This window comes from Capricornis sumatraensis, chromosome 13, assembly GCF_032405125.1.
Source record: "Capricornis sumatraensis isolate serow.1 chromosome 13, serow.2, whole genome shotgun sequence".
Taxonomy (NCBI): Eukaryota; Metazoa; Chordata; class Mammalia; order Artiodactyla; family Bovidae; genus Capricornis; species Capricornis sumatraensis.
In genome coordinates this window covers 21903814-21927911 of record NC_091081.1, presented here as the reverse complement: position 1 = coordinate 21927911, position 24098 = coordinate 21903814, and the positions used below count along the sequence as shown (strand labels likewise).

At 41.8% G+C, this 24098-nt stretch overlaps 2 protein-coding genes across 2 annotated transcripts in view; one reads left to right on the top strand and one right to left on the bottom strand.

The window, feature by feature from the left end:
* The window catches only part of TRAPPC3L (trafficking protein particle complex subunit 3L), a 38732-nt gene that overhangs the window by 453 nt on the left and 14181 nt on the right, over positions 1-24098 (bottom strand). The window contains exon 4 of the mRNA XM_068985440.1: positions 3009-3194. Coding sequence (XP_068841541.1) covers positions 3009-3194 — 186 coding nt within the window. The remainder of the gene's footprint in view (positions 1-3008; positions 3195-24098) is intronic.
* On the top strand, positions 5920-10267 carry CALHM5 (calcium homeostasis modulator family member 5). Its single transcript, XM_068985146.1, has 2 exons — positions 5920-6459; positions 9860-10267. Exons 1-2 carry the CDS (start codon positions 5920-5922, stop codon positions 10265-10267), a joined length of 948 nt encoding a protein of 315 aa, XP_068841247.1.

The window sequence follows — 24098 nt, the reverse complement described above, 5'->3', positions numbered from 1 at the left end:
AAATTCCCAACTCAGTGATGGCCTTGACCCAATGTGCCTTGCCAAAGAGAACTTCCAAGGAGAAATGGCTTCTTAAACGATTCTTCTCCAGCTGACTTGCTATAAGTCATTCTGTCATTAGCTTAATCACATGATCATTTTTCCTAACAACATTTAGCAATCACTTACGGCTTTGAGAACTATGAAACAACACCAACTAAATAAATTATAAGTATAAAATTAAACATTGAAATTGTGGACTTGAATATTTGATACCCAGGCCTTCTTTTCCACGATAAAGCATTTCTTATTTCTCAGACATTGAAGTAAACCCTTAGGGCTTACTTCTTTATTCATTAAAATACACTCACAAAAGAGCAGCATATTGCTGACCTACCCTCAACAGAGTGCCTTTTCAGTTATTTTAAGTCACAGGAATAAATAAGATAAATAAGAAAAATACCTAGTAAAAGCAAATAAGTGAAAAAGCCTGAGTCTACTAGTTAATATTTATTGAGATCTGACTCATTCCCCTCTCTTACTAAGAATTCCCTGGTCAATCAGCTTGCCTTTGTTAAACTGTAAACTAAAAGAGGAGAGTGAAAAAGTTGGCTTAAAGCTCAATATTCAGAAAACGAAGATCATGGCATCTGGTCCCATCACTTTATAGGAAATAAATGGGCAAACAGTGGAAACAGTGTCAGACTTTAATTTGGGGGGCTCCAAAATCACTGCAGATGGTGATTGCAGCCATGAAATTAAAAGACGCTTACTCCTTGGAAGAAAAGTTATGACCAACCTAGATAGTATATTCAAAAGCAGAGACATTGCTTTGCCAACTAAGGTCCGTCTAGTCAAGGCTATGGTTTTTCCTGTGGTCATGTATGGATGTGAGAGTTGGACTGTGAAGAAGGCTGAGTGCCGAAGAATTGATGCTTTTGAACTGTGGTGTTGGAGAAGACTCTTGAGAGTCTCTTGGACTGCAAGGAGATCCAACCAGTCCATTCTGAAGGAGATCAACCCTGGGAATTCTTTGGAGGGAATGATACTGAAGCTGAAACTCCAGTACTCTGGCCACCTCATGCGAAGAATTGACTCATTGGAAAAGACTCTGATGCTGGGAGGGATTAGGGGCAGGAGGAGAAGGGGATGACCGAGGATGAGATGGCTGGATGGCATCATGGACTCAATGGACGTGAGTCTGAGTGAACTCCGGGAGATGGTGATGAGCAGGGAGGCCTGGTGTGCTGCGATTCATGGGGTCGCAAAGAGTCAGACACGACTGAGCCACTGAACTGAACTGAACTGATGGTGTGACAAATTATTTGCTGTCTGAGTGAAAAAACATACCTTTGTGATGCCCATCACCCAGTAAAAGGATGTACACTGCACTTTGAAATATGGAAGTTAAATGCACTCTCATTTTTTTCTCATAAGATCTTTCTTGTATTAGTCATAATTTAACTGAAAACCAATTAAAATAAGAAGACTACATTGAAATTATTTGGTTATATGGGACCACATGAGGTCTGATACATATATGTCATTCAGCACGTATAATCAATTATCCATGAAAACTGAAGAGATTTCTTTATCCTATTTTGGACTTAATTTTTTTTCTCTATCTATATGCAATTCACACTGAATTAATTCAACTTCTTTGCCCCTTGCATGAAACATTTTTTGTATGCTTTTGGACATAGTTCTCCTTTTACCTGGAATATTATTTTCCCCTTAGCCCAAGATCTTCATCTAACTGCTTTGTCATCTTTCAAATGTCAGCCCACAGTCTGACTAGGAAGGCTTCCCTCTCCCCACGCCTGTTCCACCCCAGGTCCTCCCATGACCCTGAGTCATTCATTTGCCTTCTATACTGGACAAAAGACTCTTGAAGGGCAACAACTGTGTCTTGTTTTTCTCTGTATGCTCAATGGCTGATCGCTATCTTAGTTAAATCAATGAATGATTAGTTCAGATTTGTTTTAATTAAGCCTCCAGCAGCCCCCAGTGACCCCACCTCCTATCATTCAAGTAGTTCCCTCCAAAGTCCAGCAGAATTGACAGCACCTGTGGTGTTTAGAGCACTACAGAAACCTCTGTGACAAGGAAATTTAGGAAGCCTCTAGCCAGCTGTGAGCAAGGCACTGAGGCCAGTGAGTGAGCTTGGAAGTAAATTCCCAGCCTCAGTCAAGTCTTCAGAGACTGCGGCTCCAACCAACTGCTTGACTGCCTGTGCGCTACGCTGTGAAAGGCTTTGAACCATGGCCACCTAGCGAGGCGGTCCCAGGTTTCCAGTCCTCAGAAACTGTGTGAGATAATAAATATTTGTTGTTTTAGGCAGCTACCTTTGAGGGTAGTTAATTAGCCAGCACTAGATAACGAATGCTGTGCCGTGCTTAGTTTCTCAATCATGCCCAGCTCTTTGTGACCCCATGGACTGTAGCCTGCCAGGCTTCTCTGTCCATGGGATTATTCAGGCAAGAATACTGGAGTGGGTTGCCATGCCCTCCTCCAGAGGATCTTCCCAACCCAGGGATTGAACCCAGGTTTCTTGCATTGCAGGCAGATTCTTTACCATCTGAGCTACCTAAGAAGCCCAAGAATAGTAGAGTGGGTAGCCTATTCCTTCTTCAGGGGATCTTCCCAATCCAGGAATTTAACCAGGGTCTCCTGCATTGCAGGCGGATTCCTTACCAGCTAACTACCAGGGAAGCCCAGATAATGACTGTTCAGTTCAGTTTAGTCGCTCAGTCGTGTCCGACTCTTTGCAACCCCATGAATCGCAGCACGCCAGGCCTCCCTGTCCATCACCAACTCCCGGAGTTCACTCAGACTCATGTCCTTCGAGTCAGTGATGCCATCCAGCCATCTCATCCTCTGTCGTCCCCTTCTCCTCCTGCCCCCAATCCCTCCCAGCATCAGAGTCTTTTCCAATGAGTCAACTCTTCGCATGAGGTGGTCAAAGTACTGGAGTTTCAGCTTTAGCATCATTTCTTCCAAACCCTGGCAAAATAAAGTATGTGCCTTACCATTTCCAGGGCCCCTCTGATAATCCCACAGAGTAAGTTGCAGTAGCACAGAGAAGACCGCCCAGTGGGGAGCTCTTCCACAAACTCCACCAGAGGATTCTTGTCTAGAATCAAGGAAAATTCATTTCTGCTTGCGTTGTTACACGTCACAGTTGGTGTAATTCCTAAGTACATCTTGAAAGCAACCTAGCAAACAGGGAAAAAAATATTACAAAACTTGGCCTGGAATAAATAACTATTAGTGGAGAAGGAAATGGCAATCTACTCCAGTATTCTTGCCTGGGAAATGCCCTGGACAGAGAAGCCTGATGGGCTAGAGCCCATGGGGTCGCACAAGAGATACCGCTTAATGACTAAACAATAACAGCAAAGTGGCTGAACTGCGTTGTTGTACAGGAGAAACCAACACAATATTGTAATGCAGTTTTCCTCTGATTAAAGAATAAATAAATAAAAATAAAGAACTGCTAGTAAGACACCCAAATACCACTCCAGGCACAATTGCTAAGCTTCTGGAGTTCATAGAAAGCCTGAGTTCACACTCAGCTTTGAAATTTACTGACCTTACAACGTGTACAGTTCTTAAACTTTTTTCATGGAATCTCCTAAAGTATTCATTTTCTGTGGAAACAGTATGGTTTATGAAACACAAAGTTAAGGCAGTATTTTTGGAAAAAAACTTTTTCAAAAAAAATATTCCTTAGAAGGGTAAGAAATTAAAATATTACTCATCGGCAGCATACTAGCATAATATTTGTCACATGAGCCCAGCAAAGTCTTCTGAATTAGAAGGGACCCAAGACACATGTGCCAAAAAGGAAGGTGACAGAGTTGGGGACAGAGGGGGTCGAGGAAGATTAAACCAAAGAGTATGCTTTGGGAAGTGGAGGCAGTCCCATCACCAAGAATAACGTCTCTGAGAAGGAGCAAGGGCCAGTGGTGGCAGGCACATAAGTGGGTGATAAAGTAGCTTGTCAAGAAAGTCCGCTGTTTTAAAGAGCTTAAAGAATTTTACAATGTAGAGATAGAGGAAACCTTGGGGACTATTTCTTTTTACCTCCAGTTTCACAAACGAGTAAACTGGGATTCAGAGAAGTAAAACGACATGGCTAAGATTACACTATAACTTAGTTCCTTGGCTTCTAGTCCAAGTGACTTTCTTGTCACAAAATATACAGACCTGGAAACTGAGGTTTATTAATGGAAATTTGTCAGCTTGATTGTTGTTGTCTTTCAAGTGATTTCATTAATTTTCAAGTTAAAAGCAGCATATTTAATACTAAAAGCAGTGTAGAAGCAAAGTGTGGAGAAGGCAATGGCACCCCACTCCAGTACTCTTGCCTGGAAAATCCCATGGACGGAGGAGCCTGGTGGGCTGCAGTCCGTGAGATCGCTAAAATTTGGACACAACCGAGCGACTTCATTTTCACTTTTCACTTTCATGCATTGGAGAAGGAAATGGCAACCCACTCCAGTGTTCTTGCCTGGAGAATCCCAGGGACAGAGGAGCCTGGTAGGAGGCCGTCTATAGGGTCGCACAGAGTCGGACACGACTGAAGCGACTTAGCAGCAGCAGCAGCAGAAGCAAGGTGAAGACAATTTCCTTAAATTATACATAATTAGAAGTACTAAAAGGTTCGTGATTCAGTCATTCATTCAATAGTACACGTTGAGCACTGCCTGTCTAGCATAGTGCCTGGCACACAGTGAAATTCAACAACGATTTGAAAAATGAATTATTGATAGGCATTCATTCTGTGTTTGACATCATCTTTACACCCAGAATACAAAATTGATTAAGATGTAGTTCCTGTTTTAAGAGCTTACAGTTAAAAAGGAGCTATAGATATTAAATAAATAACTGCAAAATTACCATAAGCTCCACAAGTACAATGTTGTATATTAGGAAGTAACCCTTGAAATATTTACAGAGGAAGAAGCTTCTACACTGTTTATGAATACTGAGCCAGTGTTTGCCAGGTAGACAAGGTCAGGTGTGTGTGTGTGTGGGCATGGGGTCGGGGGGATGTTTCAGATAGAAGGAACATGTCAAGGGCACAGAATACCATGATGAGGTTCATGGAAAGTTTGCTTTCATCAACTTGTGGGCAACAGGGAGCCCCAAAGATGTGAGTAGGCTAGGGAGGAAATGGATTTCTATATTAGGGGGATCTCCTTCGTGTCAGCACAGAGGACGAATTTAAGGTTGAGAACGGGGGTAGGCATGAAGTCAAAGGCAGAAATTCCAATCAAGAGGTTACTACGATAGCCTAGGAAAAAAATGATGAGGACCCTTCTCACTTTGTCTTTAACTCAAAACTCAAACTCTCCCTGAACTTTCCCATATAAATTTCAAACAGCCCAAATCCAAACATTTGATAAAGTCACAGATCAGTTAAAGAGGATGTAAAATGAAGCTTCCAGATCTTAAGTCAAAGTAGCAAAAGTTTTAAGTAACAAGAGAAAAATACCATCATGAAAGTCTAGGCTAGGAGACTTGATTTGGCTTCCAACCAATTGGCTGAAACCCGACTTCTGCTAATGTTTATTCCTTTGGATGGAAAATTCCTAAACTATTATTATCTGTAATAGTCGGAATTTCTTTCTGATTCTCAATCCAAGCCACATGGAAATAACATAAAAGAGGGGGCTAGTCACTGTGAATTTACTCTGATTCTCAGTGTTTTTGTCCAGTTTCATGGCCCTAACATCCACCAGTAGGAGGCATTATCTGAACACTGTTGGGAAATATTCATTCCTAGGGAATGACACTGTTTCCTTATCTGGCTGAATTCAGTCTGAGAAGGAGGACTGTTGTTTCTAATGAAGAAAGAGCTCCACCCTCGGCCACTGCCACAGCGGCTCTGCCAACAAATAAGAGCAAAGCGTTTTCCCTCTGCGTATCTCCAACATGGATGCTTTTCAGGGGTTTCTAAAATTCATCCTCAACCAGAAAACTGTCATTGGCTACAGCTTCCTGGCTCTGCTGACCGTGGGGGGTGAGCGTCTCTTTTCACTCGTGGCTTTCAAGTGTCCCTGCGGCACTGAGAATGTGATCTATGGGCTGGCTTTCCTGTTTGCTCCCGCCTGGGTGTTACTGATCCTGGGATTCTTTCTGAACAACAGGTCATGGAGACTCTTCACAGGCTGCTGTGTGAATCCCAGGAAAATCTTCCCCAGGGGCCACAACTGCCGCTTCTTCTCCGTCCTTGGGCAGATCATTCTGAGTTCATTGGTGGCCCCCGTGATGTGGCTGTCTGTGGCTTTGCTCAATGGGACTTTTTATGAATGTGCAATGAGCGGGACCCAAAGTCCAAGACTCCTCGATCTGATTTGCAAAGGCAAGCCTGAAGAGTGCTGGAAAGAACTTTACAAAGTATCTTGCGGAAAAACCAGCATGACCCCCACAGACAACGAAGAACTGAAATTGTCGCTGCAAGCCCAGTCTCAGGTAAGAAGGGACAAAGCTGCCTTTCCCCTACACCTCCTGCCCCCCAGCATGAGCTTGAAGTATTCTCTCTGTACTCCGTTCAGCCAGGGTAGAGCCTGAATCCTGAAACTCTGAAATTCTGAATTCTGAAACTCTGGAGATTGGAATGTGGTGCAGCGTTAAGACAGTCTCAGGAAAAGCTTTTCAGAGGTTGGATGGCTAATAAAATTGCTGATTGGATTGTCTTTTCCACCTCCGAAAAGAAAATCTCCTCTTGAGTTAGACATCTGTAAATACTTAAGTACTTTAAAATAATTTCTCTGGGTTGACTTTGTAAATGATGCATGACACTAACTCATTATAAAGTGTTAATGGCAGAGCTGTAATTAGAAATTACTGCCTTCTATTAATTATTTTCAAACTGGTTTTTCAGAGAAACACACACATACATACATAGCATACATCCATTAAAATACAGCTGAACCAAATGAACTAATACTTTTCAAAGTTGCACATCATATAATTAGTGTAGAGATTCTCTTGCATGATTTCTGGCAACTGCTATCTCTATGTGTAAATATTAAGATGGAAAAGAATTTCCCGTATAAAATGGGGTGTTGGCAGACTTTAAATAGCCTCCAGTGAAACAGGACCATATTCTCCAGGGAGTTTTCCTCCTATGGTCTGTGCTCTATAGCTAAAAAGTTCTTACATTACTTTAGGAGCTCAAGATTTGGGGCATTGTTTTATTTAACAGAAGGAAATTGTAGCTTTACCTAACTAATACAAGGAAGTAGCTTGTCATTCTTTCAGGGATGTGAGCACAAATCCAGATGTGAGCCTGGCCCTGGCCTCAGGAAAAGACTGAATTCCTACTTGTGAGGAGCAGGAATGACATTCCACAAATCAAAACAAGCAATAGGAGTAGATAAACAGGTCCACACTCTGTCAGGAAGGCTATTTGTTTAAGAATAAATGCGCTGAAAATACTGAGACTTTACTCTTTTTTTTTTTTAATATAGACTGGCCTTTTCAACAACACATCAAAGCAAAATTTGTTCCCAAACTGGTTGGCAATATATTCAGATTCTCTTCATAAACTAATAAGCCTCCCCCACAAAATCTTTTGTTTAATGCATAAAGCACATTTTAGACAAAAACATGCCAGGCTGCCAAACATCTTCCTTCTTTTGCTGAACGAAGGTCTTAATTACAAATGTGATGATGCAATGAGTGATTTATGCTTTGTGTCTTTGGGTACCAGGCTCCATTCAGGTGGTAGCGGATCCAAACACTTACCACTGGGTAGCTTTTCCTTCTCTAAATACAGGCATAAGGAAATCATTCCTGTCCTGCCACAGCTGAGCCTGGGCACACTGACCTATTTACTTTTCAGAGGAATGAGAAGGACCTGGGGCTGATTCCTTAGGGGACGATGCATAAGAGATGCAGACAAAGGGAGCTGTATCATAGCAGGTGCTGACCGCAGTGCTTCCTATAGGCAGGAGCAGCAAACAGTCCGGACCCACAGCTGGGTATGTGGGTGGGGGTGGAAAAAGTGCCACGTCCATGGGTGGGGCAGAGGAACGAAATCCAGCTGGGTGGCTTTCCGTCCTTTGGGTAGGTAAAGTAGTGGCAAGAACTCCACCTTGGAGTTGCCTAGCCTGGGGTTTGAATCCTGATTCTACCGCTCACCAGCTATGTGACCCAGAGCTACTGTTTGACCCCTGAGAGCCCCAGTGTCCTCATAGTTGGGGGTAATAACACCTACCCTTGGAAGTACAGAGATGATGGACATAAATGGGCATAAAACTGCTGGCACACAGTAAGTATTTTAAACTGGTGAGAAAAATGCCAAGGTTTGAAGAAGACACATACAGAATGGTGTATTATTGAGGGCTGGGGTGGGACCATCCATTATGTCTAGTTAGATCCTGGGTACCATGAATTAGTGAAGAACAAGAGGGCTCAGTGCTCAGGACTCAAGTGAAAGCAAGTTGATGCTAAGTCCTCGCAATGAGAGGAGGAGGGCCTGAAGCTGATTAAACAGTGAATAACTCAGCAGAATTGGTTTAGATACTGAAATGAGAAAGCCTACAGGCCTACAGGAGGATGGGCTGTGTGGAAAAAAGATAGAGGTTAGAGAAAAGAGGAAGATCTGATGTAGCCAACCACAAGTGACTAAAGTAAATATAAGCACTGTCGCACGATGGGAGTGGTATCTCATTTCTTAATCACATCAGAAAGATACCCTATGTTCAGTAATGCCTTTACATAGACATGGATACCATTGAAAAATAGCAGCCCGTGCTAATAGCTGATACTTACTGAGACATGTGGATTTCTACATCACCTCATTTTAATCCTTGAATTTACATTCTGAGGAGGGTAACCCCTACTTTACAACTGAGGAATCAGAGGCACAGAGAATACCTGTAAAAAAGTGAAAGTTGAGATTTAAACCCAACTGATGCCAACTCAGAGCTGGCACTCATGTGGGGTCTGAGATCCTGCACAATGACCTCCGTAGTCTGAGTCAGAGTTTGGAAACCATCGGTTTCCAAATAAACATTGGAGCTTATTTATTCCATTATGATCAGCATGGGTTCATTTGCAGATTGTTATTTTTATGTTCAAATAGGCCCATCTGCTGAGAAATACTAAGGGCCATTTAACCAAAATATTAAGAGAAACTTGGAAAGAGCTTTGTTAGTTGTTCACATATGAAATTAACTCATATTGTGAAAAATATTGGGTTGGCCAAAAAATTCATTCCTTTTTTTTTTTTTTTTGACATCATATCCTTTCAATGTGTTATTTTTGAGAACTGATGTCCAAAAGTTCTTTTTTTCCCCCTTGCCTTTTACGCAAGCTTCCAGTTCTTATAGCTTCAGTTTCCTTTTTGTGCTACATTTGTCTTGCTTTATAGTGAGATAGGATACGGTAATGAGTGATGATACCTCTCTCAGGGTGGGTCTGCGGTTCTCTGCAAACAATGTAACGTGGGAAAAATCAGTCACTGGTCACGAATATCCATGTATCAATGCCTGAAGATACTCCACTAAGGAGCTAGTAATATGCTCACACACAGAATTCTTTCCTTTAAAGCTAGTACTATATGAGGGCTTGGTTCTTCCAGTTCTTGGATAATCTATATTTTTGCTCCTTTCCATTTGCCTGCCTTCTGGGTATTTCTTTGCATACCAGCAATGGTGGGTAGGATGGAGAACAGAGGTTAGGTAAGCCCTAACTTTATTTGATTAAAAAAAAAAAACAAAGAACAAAACTTGTTAATAATTAAGATGACGGAAGTCAACTGAGGTCTGCTATTAAATTAGCCATACACTTCCCAAGAACACTACCCCGTCTCCTTGAGAAGTGGCTTTGCTTTTGCTGTGCTCAATATTTCTTTCTTTCTAAGATTCTAGGATGGTTCCTGATTTGTTCCGCATCTTTCTTCTCTCTGCTCACCACGTGTTATACTCGCTGCCGATCTAAAGTTAGTTACCTTCAGCTGAGTTTTTGGAAGACGTATGCACAGAAGGAGAAGGAGCAGTTGGAAAACACATTCGTGGACTACGCCAAAAAGCTGAGTGAGAGAAACCTGAAATGCTTCTTGGAAAACAAGAGGCCAGATGTCTTCCCCATGCCCACCTTTGCGGCCTGGGAGGCTGCTTCGGAGCTCCATTCCTTCCACCAAAATCGGCCACACTACAGCACCCTCCACAGGGTGGTAGAGGATGGTCTGGACCCGCGCCCGGAGGATGAGGAGACCACAATGATGCTTATGGGTACCGCCCAAAACGTGCAGCTCACCCACCATCACTGACTCACGGGGTCCAGACGCCTTCCTCCTGCATCAACAGCTACCTGAGTATCTCCGTGTTTTCTTCCGTTTAGTATTTCTTAATCAGACAATAACACAAAGGCAAGCAGCTTTTGAGACAGGACAAAGGTTTCGCGTGCTCAAACTGCTGCTGAGTGACTGGCCAAAGATGGTGACAATGGTGCTCTTGTATTGGTTGGGGGTTGGGAGTCGGGCTCAGGGGCTTCAGGTTCTAAGATCTGATGACTGACAGACCCATGCAAGAAGTTCTGCCACTCTCTGTAAATACAGTCACGGAATCCAGGGGGAGCAGTGGTGACTTGTGAGTGAGCGCGGTCCCCCTAACAGACTTCTGTTATTAACAGACTCTCCACTTCCACACAGCGGGATCTGCGGTGTAGTTGGTAGAAATCCTCGTAGTAAATCTGTCTTACTACCTTCCAAGGATGTAATGAAATGCTACCATTTAAAATTCATTTCCTTGGAATCTGAAGACATAAGTTCTCAAAAATAACACATTGAAAGGATATGATGCCAAACATTCAGCGCTTTTCCCATGTTTCCACTATGCATTGAAAGTAGACCCCTGGAGTCAGAGCTGTATTATGACTCTTGTGGGCTCTAGGCACTTTTGCCTTCATGGGCTGATTTCTACATTAAAAAATACACATGTACACATACTCACAAGCACACACACCCCTATACTTATGACTATTGATATAAAGGCATATATTAATATTGTATAGGGCTTCTCAGATGGCTCAGAGGCAAAGAATCTGTCTGCAGTGCGGGAGGCCCAGGTTCAATCCCTAGGTCAGGAAGATCCCCTGGAGAAGGAAATGGCAACCCACTCCAGTATTCTTGCTTGGGAAATCCCATGGACAGAGAAGCCTGGCAGGCTACAGTCCACAGGGACACAAAAGAGTAGGACATGACTAAACAGAAACAACAATATTAATGTTATATGTTAGAACTTTTTTTCAACCTTGAAGTTCATTTATTACCTTGTGACTGTATAAGAAACTGAAAACACTTTAGTGGGCTCCTACAGAATGCAAATTTTGTATTCTATTATATAATATATCCACATTAGTTTAAATATATAGATACATTAGTTCCCTCTAAATCTATGAATGGGATCAATATTTAAGGAAGAGGTACCATGTTTTATGCTGTGACTCACATCTAATACCATGGAGGGTCCTTGCCTCCTCATTGGAGAATCCTGGGGCTGAATTCCTTATTATCATGCAACATTATCCCAAACTGGGGAAAGGATCCTATAGGTATAAGACCTGACACATATCCTTGGGAACTTGGAGGTACAGTGTCATGTTGTGTGTGTGTGTGTGTGTGTAGGTGGGAGAGTGGGAGGTGGGGGCTGTGAGGTTGCAATATTGCTTGGGTTTTAAACATGGTGTGTGACAAATGTATGACGATTGGTTCCTGGGGAAAAAAAAAAAGTGGTTATTTGAAGTGTTTGCCCATTTCTCTGTTGTAATTTCAAGTTACCAAGGTGATATCACTGAAATCAGAGTTGAGAAGAGACAATATGAGCCAGAACTTCTAAGAAGATTTTGTGGTGTATTTACTTTCATTCTAGCCAAACTGTCTCTGGTACAACTTTGGTGCATCTGAGTTTCACTGCAATAAGACCTAACCATGGTAGATTAAACATGGCTTAGTGGCGCCAATTGAGAGAGAGAGTCTTTTCCTCTTTTCCTTGAGTCTGGCCTTAACGAACCAACAATATGTAGCAGAGGTGAAGCCAGGTTGCAGAACTATTCCAGCTTATGCCTTGGTCTCTGGCAATGCTTACTCTGGTTAAAAACCAGCCACCATGTAAGAAATGCAATTACCTTAATGAAGAGTCCCAAGCCCCAAAGAAGGCTAAAGTAGCCAAGTGGAGAGACTGAGACAGAGATCATAGCTGGCCAGCTTCAACTGCTTGAGTCATTCTAGGTTAGTTACCAGGCATCTGCGTGAAGAAGTCGTTTGGACATTCCAGCTTCAGCAGACAAAACATGGATAAGAACCAGAGAACCCAACAAACAGCCGGGGAAAAGATCCCAGATCTATGGTCTGAGTGAAGTCATACCAGCCATGCAGACTTAGCCACACCATCTCAGACTGCAGATATTATAAAAGGGTCCCCACTGAGTCCTGTCCAAATCCCCTGAGTTAAATAAATGTTTGTTGTTTGAAGCCAATCAAATTATAGGCATTATGAAGTAAGATATCCTGAACATTAATATGTGAAAGTCAGGATTTGTTAAATGAGAGATTAGAGGCACATTGAATTTATATATAGATTATGCAAATATCTCCCTATGCATAGATTTTTCCTCTCGATTTCAGTAAGCAGTGAATGAGCTGTGGAATGATTTGATAGATGCTGAATAGTTACTTCTCCAAACTAGCTCCATCAAAACCTGAGAATGATTTTTGGTTAAATTTGGTTTGAGAGGAACACACTGCTATGAGTTAATTTGGTTTAAAATAAACATATTACTGAGAAAATGACATATTTTTAGCATTAATACCCAGAAAAAGATGACAGTGGAAGGCACAGGACAGGGTGGCCTTGAGTAAGTTACAAACAGATTGGTCTTCTAGCTTTGCTCCTCAGAGTGTTGCATTCAAACCACAGCATCAGCATCATGAGGGAGCCTGTTAGAAATCCAGAATCAGACTCCATCCCAGACCTGTTGAATCAAGCCTGCCATTAAACAAGATCTTAGGTGATTCTATGCAACTTAAACTTTAGAAGTGCTGGTTCTCAAACTTTAATGTGTGCCAAAAATCATCTGGATGGCTTGTTAAAATGTAAATTGCTGAGCCCAAGTGTCTGATTTGACAGGTTGGGGGTGAGAATTTGCATTTCTAACAACTTCTCAGGTGATGCTTCTGCTGCTGGTCTAGGGACCACATCTTTAGAACAATAGCTCTAAAGCACAAAACAGGCTACACTGGGGAAGGCAAGACAGAAGTAACTCAGAATCTTGGGCCTCACCCCAGATCTACAGAATTAGACTCTGTGCTATTATCAATCTGTCTGAGAACATGGGGTGACTTTCTATGTATTTTTTATTTATTCAAGGCTACCTTTCATCACTTAGGGATAGTTTTAATGTTTTCCTCACCTAAGTTTTGCAAATATTGTACATCTGCATTCTTTGCCACTAGTCTAATGTTTTCTTTATTCCATGGTATTTTCTAAGTGCTAGTTATTTGAGTACATGAAAAAGCTATTGCTTAATGTATATATAAAGAAAGCTGAGCACAGAAGAATTGATGCTTTTGAACTGCGGTGTTGGAGAAGACTCTTGAGAGTCCCTTGGACAGCAAGGAGCTCCAACCAGTCCATCCTAGAGGAAATCAGTCCTGAATATTCATTGGAAGGACTGATGCTGAAGCTGAAACTCCAATACTTTGGCCACATGATGCGAACAACTGACTCATTTGAAAAGACCCCGATGCTGGGAAAGATTGAAAGCAGGAGGAGAAGGGGACGACAGAGGATGAGTTGGTTGGATGACAACCAACATGCTATTATCATGCACATAAAAATGAAGAATTCCTATTTTCCTAACTATCTCAAAGATATCCTGTGTGTGTTCGTTGCTTAAAACAGGATACAAATAAGGCCCACATGTTGTTTCTGGCTGTTACGTCTCTTTTATTCTCCTTTTTAAAATGCCATTTGTTTATGGAAAGCTGGGTCATATGTCAAATAGCATGTCCTATATTCCAGATTTACTTGGCTACTTTCTCATGGTGCTAATTAACTTGTTTTCTTTTGCCTATTTTTCCTTTACACTAACAGTAAGATCCTGATTAAATTCAGAATTTTTTTTTAGGAAACAGTATTGTACAGGTTGTACCGTACTAACTCTTGTACTGCATAACATTAGGAGGCACATAATATGCGGTCATTCAAGGAACTGTTCATTTGTATGTGCATGTTAATAGCATGCTGGTTTGTTCTCCTTTGTTCACTCAGGCCACCAGAATAAAGTCAATAGTTGACCTTTTGACATTGGCAGCCCCTTACCTATGACGTAAAGAGCAAGGAGCGTTGGATCTGTGCGTGCTCCTTTTATGTGGCAGCTGCAAGGATGACTATTCTCATTTGTGTGGTTGCGGCCTTGATTGTTATCATGTATTCAACCAATCTCTTCATTCCCCAAAGTTCCCAAGGGAGCCTAGATTGCCCTGAGGAGCTGACACAAGGAAGGATCTGGCTCCAGTTTTAATTGTCTCATGCAGTGGCTTCTGACTAAAACTTAATGAAGCCCTAAATGAGTAGCAGGACATAATGAGGTTTTAGGAGAGGTAAGGAGGCAAGCTGAACTACTGAGGCTGAACTTGAACATGGAGGGTAGCCCCAGAAGGAAGCCTGTGTTACTCACAGGCAAGGCAAGTGCCAGTGCCTTTGTACTTGTACCTACTGGAGTAGGATTTTGGTCAAGAGCATTAGGTTAGTTTAATCCATTTTGGAGGTTGGAAGATTCTTCTCACAAATATAAACTGTCATATTTGATTCTGGAAGAAAACTACTTTAGGCTGCTTCAAATAATATTTTCAAAGTTCAGTTGTTTGTTAAAATTGAGTTATGCAGAAAGAATATTGGCCTAGCCAAATAAAAGAATATTTGTAAGAGAGATTATATTCTAAATTTTGCTACTCCACTAAAGAGGAAAGGCAGAATTAAAATTTGTTAACAATCTATTATGTGTTGGATGTTTTACATATAATTTGTATTTAAAATTTCAAAACCATACTGGGAAAGATGATTGTTTCTACCTTTATGAATAATATTAAATTTCAAAAAGGTTATGTTTAAGCCACAGGTAAGAGATGGAGCTTAAGTTTGGACCTGAAATGTACGTGAATTAGTGTAACTCAACTTCTGTCACATAAATACTGCTTCATGGTGGTGTCTTCTCAAGTGTCCATTTAATCTTTTAAAGTGAATTTCCTCACTTGTAATATTTGAGTGTTGGATTAGTACATCAGAGTTGTTTTCAGTTCTGTTGTCCTGAGTCTTAAGGCTGCAGTCCATAAATTCCTAGTCCGTTGTCTTCTTGGTGTACTCCTGGGAACTGATGTCTGTCTCCAAGTTGCTTGGTCTCTATTTGGGCCCTTGGCCTCTTTCCCTTTCTGTACAGTGTTTTCACTTGGGTTTCTAGACATTTGAGATAGTTATGCTTGAACTATGCTTCTTGTTCACCGTATCGATGAGATAAACCAGAAGCACAGTCAGAGCATAGCATCACTATCATATTTTATTTCCTCAGGTAAAAATTCCAATTGATAAAGAAGAAATTTTCAGCAATGGAAAGTTCATAAAAGATTTTGAAGAGTACCCAAACTTTAATATTTATCTTTGAGAGCACATCTTTCTGTCTGTCTGACCAGCTGTCTTTTCACAGTTTCAAATTTCCTGACCCTACAGCCGCACCAGTGCCAGAAAAAAAAAAAAAAATCTTTAAAACATTTTAAATTGTAGTGGCTGAGATTAAATTGGGGAAAATGAATTAATTTACTTAATCACATTCTCTATATCATTTCAAGGAAGAGGATAAAGTAAGAAAAGTTATTAATTCAGGTGATGTTGAATAATTTTGCTTTAGAAAATACCTTAAAATACACGGCATCCTTTGGCAGAGTACACAGCCTATAAAATGGTTACTTCTTGCATGGTGGTAGTGGTTTAGTCATTAAGTCATGTCTACTCTTTGCAACCCCATGGGCTGTATTCTTCCAGGCAAGAATACTGGAGTGTGTTGCCATGTTCTTCTCCACTAGTTGCAAGGTAACAACATTTTATTCTTAGATTTTTAACATAAAAGGATGTGCTTCTGCAATAATAATAATTGCTGATGGTATCAACAGATCAAGAAGATTTCTCCCAGGTGTTTTGTTGGTGTTTGTGCCAAGAGACGAAACATGAGAGGTAGTAATCAGGGTTTTTAAAAGGCTTGCTTCCTTAAACTATTGGCTAACTATGAGTGAGTTTCACCTGATGCTAAAAAGAAAGTAAAGCAGTTAAAGAAATACGTAGTTGCAAACATACAGTTACAAACTAGCATTTGATCAATTTCATCTTCTTTGGAGTGAAGGTCCTGAAAGAGGCAGTTTCTTTCCCTACCTCCTCCCTGATGGGATAAACTAGTTATCCCAACACTGGTGGGCATTGTTTCCATCAAGACTCTCCTTGGTTACATCCCTCTAATGTTTTCCACTTTTCCCCCGGTGACATTCTATTTTATTTGAAGCACTTAAAGGAGGTAAAAAGGAGTGGCAACCCTGGAAGCATCTGACCTGGGGGAAGGAGGAGTAGCAGTTCCCACATGCCGCCTCACCTCTGCAGAGATCACCCTGGTGCATCAGGGAAGCCTGAGCTCTAAAGCAGCGGGTGCCGTTAAAGATCACATGCGTGTGTGAGTGCATGCTAAGTCACTTCAGTCACATCCGACTCTTTGAGACCCAGTCCGCCAGGCTCCTCTGTCCAAGGGATTCTCCAGGCCAGACTACCGGAGGGGTTGCCATTCCCTTTTCCAGGGGCTCCTCACCCAGGGATCAAACTTCCTTCTCTTGCGTCTCCTGCATTGGGAGACAGGTTCCACAGGCACCACTAGCGCTACCTGGGAAGCCCAAAGATCACATAGGGAACATGTTACAATTTCTGATGCCTGGGCCTTATTCCCAGAGACTATCATTTAATTGGTCAAAATTAGGGCCTGGGCATCAGAATTTGGGGTTGGGAGAAGCTGATGATTCTATGAAATAGTCAGGGTCGATAACCATTACTCTGGCGCAGCACTGAGAAGTCAGGGCAAATCCAGACAGAATCTTACTTCTGACACAAACTACGAGACACACCAAGCAGGGCTCGCTGACCTAGAGCGTGGCTGGCCTGCCCACGTGTCTCCAAATCTCCAGGCTCAGGTAGAGCTTGCTTGAGCTTTTGGGTTTTGTTTCCCAGAATGTTTCCTCAACTGTTTTCATGCCCTAGTCAGGAGTTTCATGATAAATAGTTACATTAATGAAATGTTCCCAATGCTACTGCTGTTTTCAACCTGAACACTTAAGTTTGTTTCATAAGCCAGTCTCTTTCATGAGTTTCTTCCAAATAAGTTAAGCCATAGGAATAAAGCCAAGAATGTCCAGTGGAAAATTAAGGACAGCCTGGATTTCATGTGCTGAGATACCTGAAAGATTGAACACTTCCTTCTGGAACATCTTTGGTCATAGTGCTAAGGAGACAAGATGCCTTGAAGAGCCCATTTGCCTGTAAGACTTGATCATGAACAGAAGTGGAAGATAGACATTCACAAGTAAGGGGAGGTAACTTGCAGAATTTACTGAGCTGAGCCTTAAGAGATACTTATCTGTGTCTAAAAGAAAAATAACGTTATACAAATGTAGTCTAAAAAAAGTTAAAGGGCAATTTTCCTGCAGGTGCCTTGGCTTCATACTGAGAATCTGCCAAAGCAATTGATGCAGTCCTCTGGGTTAGACCCCTTCAGCCTGCAGAATCCACCGACCTTGCGGTTATGCACACAAGCTTGTTCACAAAGGAAGACCTCCCACGCTTTTTTTCTTTCACCCCTCCCAGAGCTACAAAGGGAACAGATAGAGTGTGGGAGTGTTTGTATAAGGCAGTTCTTGCCTACTCAGAGGGGAAAATTCAGTCTAAACGGTTATGCTTGTTTAAAAAAGTTTTCTTATTTTTAAGAAACACATTTCTGGACCAAATGATAAGAATTTTCAAAATATTTTGTGTGTGCCCTTTGCTGCTAATATTCATCATTTTTAAATATTGAGAATTTTCTGACTATAAAGGATTTTTTTTTTCCCTTTTAGTTTTTCCGTCTTCTCTGCTCGACAATGTTACTAACCAGGAAAATGGTCTGACATTCAGCTAACTGTGAGACCAGCCTTCTCTGGAATGCCGTGTGGTGCTGTGCTGTGACTTCCATGGAATTTAATCCCTGTTTACTAAGGGCTCCCACTTACGTTAATACCGTATGTTGGAAAAAAGTGAAGTAAGTCAGTAGGCCTCTACCACTAGATTATGAGCTAGCCTTTGAAAAATAGCAATTAATAGCAAAGAAAGATGTTCTGTTGAGGCTTAGTCTGATTCACTTCTATTGCTTGACTGTGGGATGAGAGGAAGCAGGAATCCTAGGAAGGGGTTGGGGACGGGGCACGTGTGGTGCGTCAGCCCTGAAACCCACACCCACCCTGCTGCGCTAGGAACTGCTCTCTGGCTTGCTCCTCAGTTGCCACCCTGTTGGCCGTGAACCTGACCCTGCTGGCCTGCCCAGACGCTTCTGATGAGTGACCCGGGCTGCCACTTGGCTTCTTTCCCACCGCCGCTTCAGTTCCCTGTACGCATCACAGGTGAGGGGTGCCTGGCTCCTGGATGCCAGGTAGACTCTGAGGACTCCATTGTTTGAGGACCTCAGTTTCCCACTTCAATCTTTTGGGTGCGGATGGGAGCCCATATCATAATGTCTAAATCCTCAAACATCTACTTAAAAATTATTCTAGTATGAAACACTGGCAATACACCTAAAAATTCAGGATCGGGGGATCTTTGTCCCAGAGTCACAACTGTTGGCTGTTAAACGGTTTCATGGAGGTGAAATTAGCGGTGCCCCCCAGCACCCTCTCCCTCTTCCCACCCCACAGTGTTAGGATTCCTGGCAGGTTATCCGGGTTACGGCTTTGAATTGCCTGACGTGGAGAGATTTGAGCTGAGTGTGGAGAGCACACGTTGCAGAAGAAGGAAGGTGTGTTATCACTGGTGATGCTGACCGCTAACTAGGCACCATCAGAGGTGTGCTCCTAGCCCTGAGGCAGAAAAAGCAGCATGAACTCGTTACCTTTCAAAAGGATCAGCGAAAACCAGTCCTCCACATCAGTGGGAGCTTTTAACAAAGGGCAAGTGTTGCCTAGCCATAGAAATGTTCCAAGGCTCCCTTCATTTTATGCCATTCAGGCTGCATTTCTTTGTCTATCTCTTTAAGTAAGTGGTGCGTAAAAGGCAAGAGTGTGTATGTGTTTATGTGTATGTGTGTGTTGTGGGGGTGGGGGGTGCATCGTGGGAATGGAGGCAACTTTAAAACTGAGATTTAAATTTTTATCCTGGTAAGAGAAAAAAAAAAAAACATTTAAAGCACAGAAAAAAGCCTCCCCGTTTTGTGCACAGAATTAAGATGTCAACATAATCATGTATGTTGTGCCTGGTACTGGGTGCATTCCATTTAGGCTTACACTCAGAATTGGAAACGGCAACCCACCCCAGTATTCTTGGGTCTTGCTGGTGGCTCAGTTGGTAAAGAATCCACCTGCAATGTGGGAGACCTTGGTTCAATCCGTGGGTTGGGAAGATTTCCTTGGGGGAGGGCATGGCACACCACTCAAATATTCTTACCAGGAGAATCCCCATGGACAGAGGAGCCTGACGGGCTCCAGTCCATGGGGTTGCAAAGAGTTGGACACAACTGAGTGATTGATTATTACTACAGAATTGTGAAATATGGTGATTTTTGTGGAAGGTACTTTTTTAAAAGATAAAGTATATTGTTAAGAAAATGAAGGAAGCCAAATATAATCAGAAAAAAAAAGCAGAAGTAAAATACAGAAGCATAAGGAACAAAACTGTTTGCTTTGTTTTGTTTTTAAGAAGGAAAAAAACACCCTAAGATATATTGATATTGTCTCTGACTTGAATGGTCTGGTTTAAGTTCACTTCACCCAGGCAGTTTCTCTATTCACATAAAAATATCAGATCATCTCTGGTAACATTCTCTGAAAAAACATAGAATGCCAAGAGAAAGGACTGCAAGGGATTTAGAAAAAGAGAAGCAAAAGCAAAACCCCCATAGGATTAGAGGACCAGAACTTTTAGGATTGGTTCTTTTATAAGAAATTGAGAAGGAAAACCAAATACTACCTACTGTAGCACAACATCATTTTTGTCTTAGGAGAACTTGGTTATCTCCCTTCCACCAAAGTATCTGTGAGTTTAGTGTTCTAAGAAATGTCTGCCCCACTCCTGCTAATGGTCTGAAATATTTACTTTCAACTAACAATGTGGTTTCACTTGGACTGCTTCCTAGGGGAAACATTTTCTTTTTTTTGGAAAGGTTTGCTTACTTGATTATTGTCTGCAAAATGAAAATGCGTAACAATGACAATTCCCTTCTTCAGTACTGTAGCTAGCATGCTAAATGGAGCCTGCTACACTATTGTATACAGGAATTCTAGTCTCTGGAACAAAGGAAAACAAACAGTAGCATCCATAAGATGAATAAAAACAAGTAGAATGTTCACAAGTAAAGTAAGACCCATAAATTACTGCTACCAATTTCCTAGATGGAAAGAATAAGGTTCTTTTCCCCTTTTCCCCATTTGGGAAAGTCTCAGAATGTGTTTTGGAGAAGGCAATGGCACCCCACTCCAGTACTCTTGCCTGGAGAATCTCATAGATGGAGGAGCCTGGTAGGCTGCAGTCCATGGGGTCGCAAAGAGTTGGACATGACTGAGCGACTTCACTTTCACTTTCATGGATTGGAGAAGGACATGGAAACCCACTCCAGTGTTCTTGCCTGGAGAATCCCAGGGATGGGGGAGCCTGGTGGGCTGCCGTCTATGGGGTCGCACAGAGTTGGACACGACTGAAGCGATTTAGCAGCAGCAGCAGGCTGTTTTTTGCACCCGAGTTCCCTTTCTGAGGGGTTGCCTTTGATGGCCGTGCTTTGTGTTTCATTACCCTGTTGTTTCCCCTGGTGGCTCAGACAGTGAAGAATCTGTCTGCAATGCAGGAGACTTGGGTTTGATCCCTGTCAGGAAGATCCCCTGCAGGAAGGCATGGCAACCCACTCCAGTATTCTTGCCTAGAGAGTTCCATAGACAGAGGAACCTGGCAGGCTACAGTCCACGGTGTTGCAGAGTCGGACACGACTGAGCACAATGGACAAGGACAGGCATGTGAAAACCAAGACAGTCAGTCCATAGTTTGGCTGTGGGTCTATGGAAGTGGCTTCATATGAAAACTCTACCCAACAGAGGGCTAGTGACTGGCTGCACTGGCTAGAGGCTCTCTTTTTGGGATTTTGAATGTGAGACACACAGAGAAAATCACAGATTAGATGGTTGGGCAGAAAGCAAAAAATGCCTGGAGTAAATGAGTAAGTAGAAATCAAGAGGCGGCCAAAACTGGGGGGCAGCAAAATCACTGAGATGGAGAGAGAGAAAGAAGAATAAAACAATATTGGTAGGTAGCTGCAACAGCTTAATAACCAGAGTAACTGAGTCACTAAAATGGCAGAAGTCTGAAGTGTATGTGTGTGTGTGTGTGTGTGTGTGTGTGTGTGTGAAGTTGCTCAGTCGTGTCCGACTCTTTGAGACCCCATGAACTGAAGCCCGCCAGACTCCTCTGTCCATGGGATTCTCCTGGCAAGAATACTGGAGTGGGTTGCCATTTCCTTCTCCAGGGGATCTTCCCAACCCAGGGATCGAACATGGGTTTCCCTCATTGCAGGCAGATGCTTTATCCTCTGAGCCACCAGGGAAGCCGTATAATAAACATTCCATATAATTAACTAAATACCCTAAAATTCTCAGGGTACTGACTGGCTACTGAGATGACAAGATAGACTCCATTTCTATTCTTCCATGAGGCCCAGCTGTGGTGTCCCAAACATCCTCACAACAGGCCCCTATAACCTAACAACCCAAATGCTAACAACATACCAGAGTCTCCCTAACACAATTTTGTTCCATGAGGAGTTTTAAAATACATTTCAAACATTTTCCATAATAAATGGGAATGATTTATTTAAATGATCAATTTTGTCTCTAGCTTCTCAAGATTGTAAAACTTAACCATAAGTGTGTTTGGAAAGCATGAGAAATATTTTTCTGTAACTTAGGAGATGTTTCTTAGATCTTAGACCAGAGAAAGGTACAACTGTGTTTTCTATTTGCCCTTATAATAAACTGGAAGACATATGAGCCCATTAAAAGTGAAATGGGATTGGATTACCTCTTTAATGCCTGCATTTTGTAATCACAGTTGACATCAATGTAACAAGAATGAATCTTCTTCTGAAAATTTCTACACTTCTATAAATCGTGGAAAAAATAAACATTTCAGTAAAATTATCAAGATGAGTTCATTGTCTATTATTCAGTGAGAGTCCAGAGAAGGCAATGGCACCCCACTCCAGTCCTCTTGCCTGGAGAATCCCAGGGACAGCGGAGCCTGGTGGGCTGCCGTCTATGGGGTCGCACAGAGTCAGACACAGCTGAAGCGACTTAGCAGCAGCAGCAGCAGCAGTGAAAACGTTATTTTCCTGTTCAGGATCCTTTTGTAATTCAAATCTTGTTATTGCTGATTTGCTGTAGCGAGCAACTAGAGACTTTTAGAGCACTGTATTTTCACCGTAGTAAATATTACTTGAAATAAGGGGGCTTTTGCAGGTAATGAGAGTTACAGTAAGAGGAAGCGAGAGGAAAAGAGTCTATTTGGCGATGAATATGGCCCACTGCCCTCTTCTGGACAGACCAGGATGAGCAACAGTGTATATGTGTAAAAAAAATCTTCAAATACTTTCTAAATTCGTTTCAACAATATTTAATGAATGTCTACAATGTGCTGGTTTGCCATGGCATGATGGGCCAGACCCCAAGAATGCCTGAAATTATCCTTCCCTTTGAAAAGCTTACAGACATGATGGGGAAATGAAATTCAATATAATTTTTCTGGACAATCTATGTACGTATCAAGTCAAATTTTATGTGTATTACCGTAACTCAGGAAAACTTCATATTATTTTCATTCATTGTGAAACAGTTTTGTTCTTGTTGGATGGAGAACAGAAATATATATAAAGAAGCTGGCCAGCAGCAAATTCTTGGAAGATCAACAGGCAAAAAACACAGTGAAACTGTGTCACAGCCTGATTAAAAGATTGAACTAAAATACAGCCTTATGTTGCCCTATTTTCATAATAAAGATGTTCTCAGTAAGGTTGATCATGAGTTCCTTTACCTTTCCAAGGTTTCAACTTATACTATTCAAAGTAAAAGATTTCACTTTTGCTTTTCAGAATTTATTGCAAGCACAATATATGAAGTACCAATTTTTTCAGCCTAAGGATCAGAATTTCAAGTTTTATAAGTCTGTTTCTATCTTTTATATATTTTATATCATATTTTTCTCTATTTAAAAATTTCATCTTACTGTGACAACACCTGTGATGTTTATTCTAGAAAATCATAAATTCCGTCTATACCCCTCAGAGCAACCATCACAATGACATTGACCTAACAGTAAAAAGCTTTCCAGGCTTTGATGAACAGAGTTTACACCAGGCCAACTATTGAAAACACTATCCATAACACAAACGCACGGATGCTCTGGGAGAGACTTTGGAAGCTACACTCAACATACTCAGCTGTTTATGATTACAGTTCTGTGTCCAGAGTTTAGCTAGGGAAAGCAATACCTGAAAATCCAGAAACCACAGCGGGAAGAGGTCTCACCTGATGCATGTGGACGTTGACCTTTGGACAAGCTGTATGATTTGCTCAGGGTCACAGAGCGGGAATGTGGCTGAGCAGGATGTGGACTCATGTTTAATCTCCATTACATTGAACTTGGTTAGACTACTGCTCCGAATCTGATGAGGATCGGAGCTCCTTATGTTTAAGCTACTCTTAAAGGCGACATTCTAATAATGCTTGTCAGGCCCATCCTTTATGATTATCTTGATTCAATGATGAAGTTTTTCTCTGATTCGGTTCTTCTAAT

Excerpts from the sequence above, each read along its gene's own strand:
- CALHM5 (XM_068985146.1), top strand. The coding sequence starts at position 5,920 with ATGGATGCTTTTCAGGGGTTTCTAAAATTCATCCTCAACCAGAAAACT. Across the intron at positions 6,460-9,859 it reads CGCTGCAAGCCCAGTCTCAG|ATTCTAGGATGGTTCCTGAT; the intron begins GTAAGAAGGGAC and ends TTTCTTTCTAAG.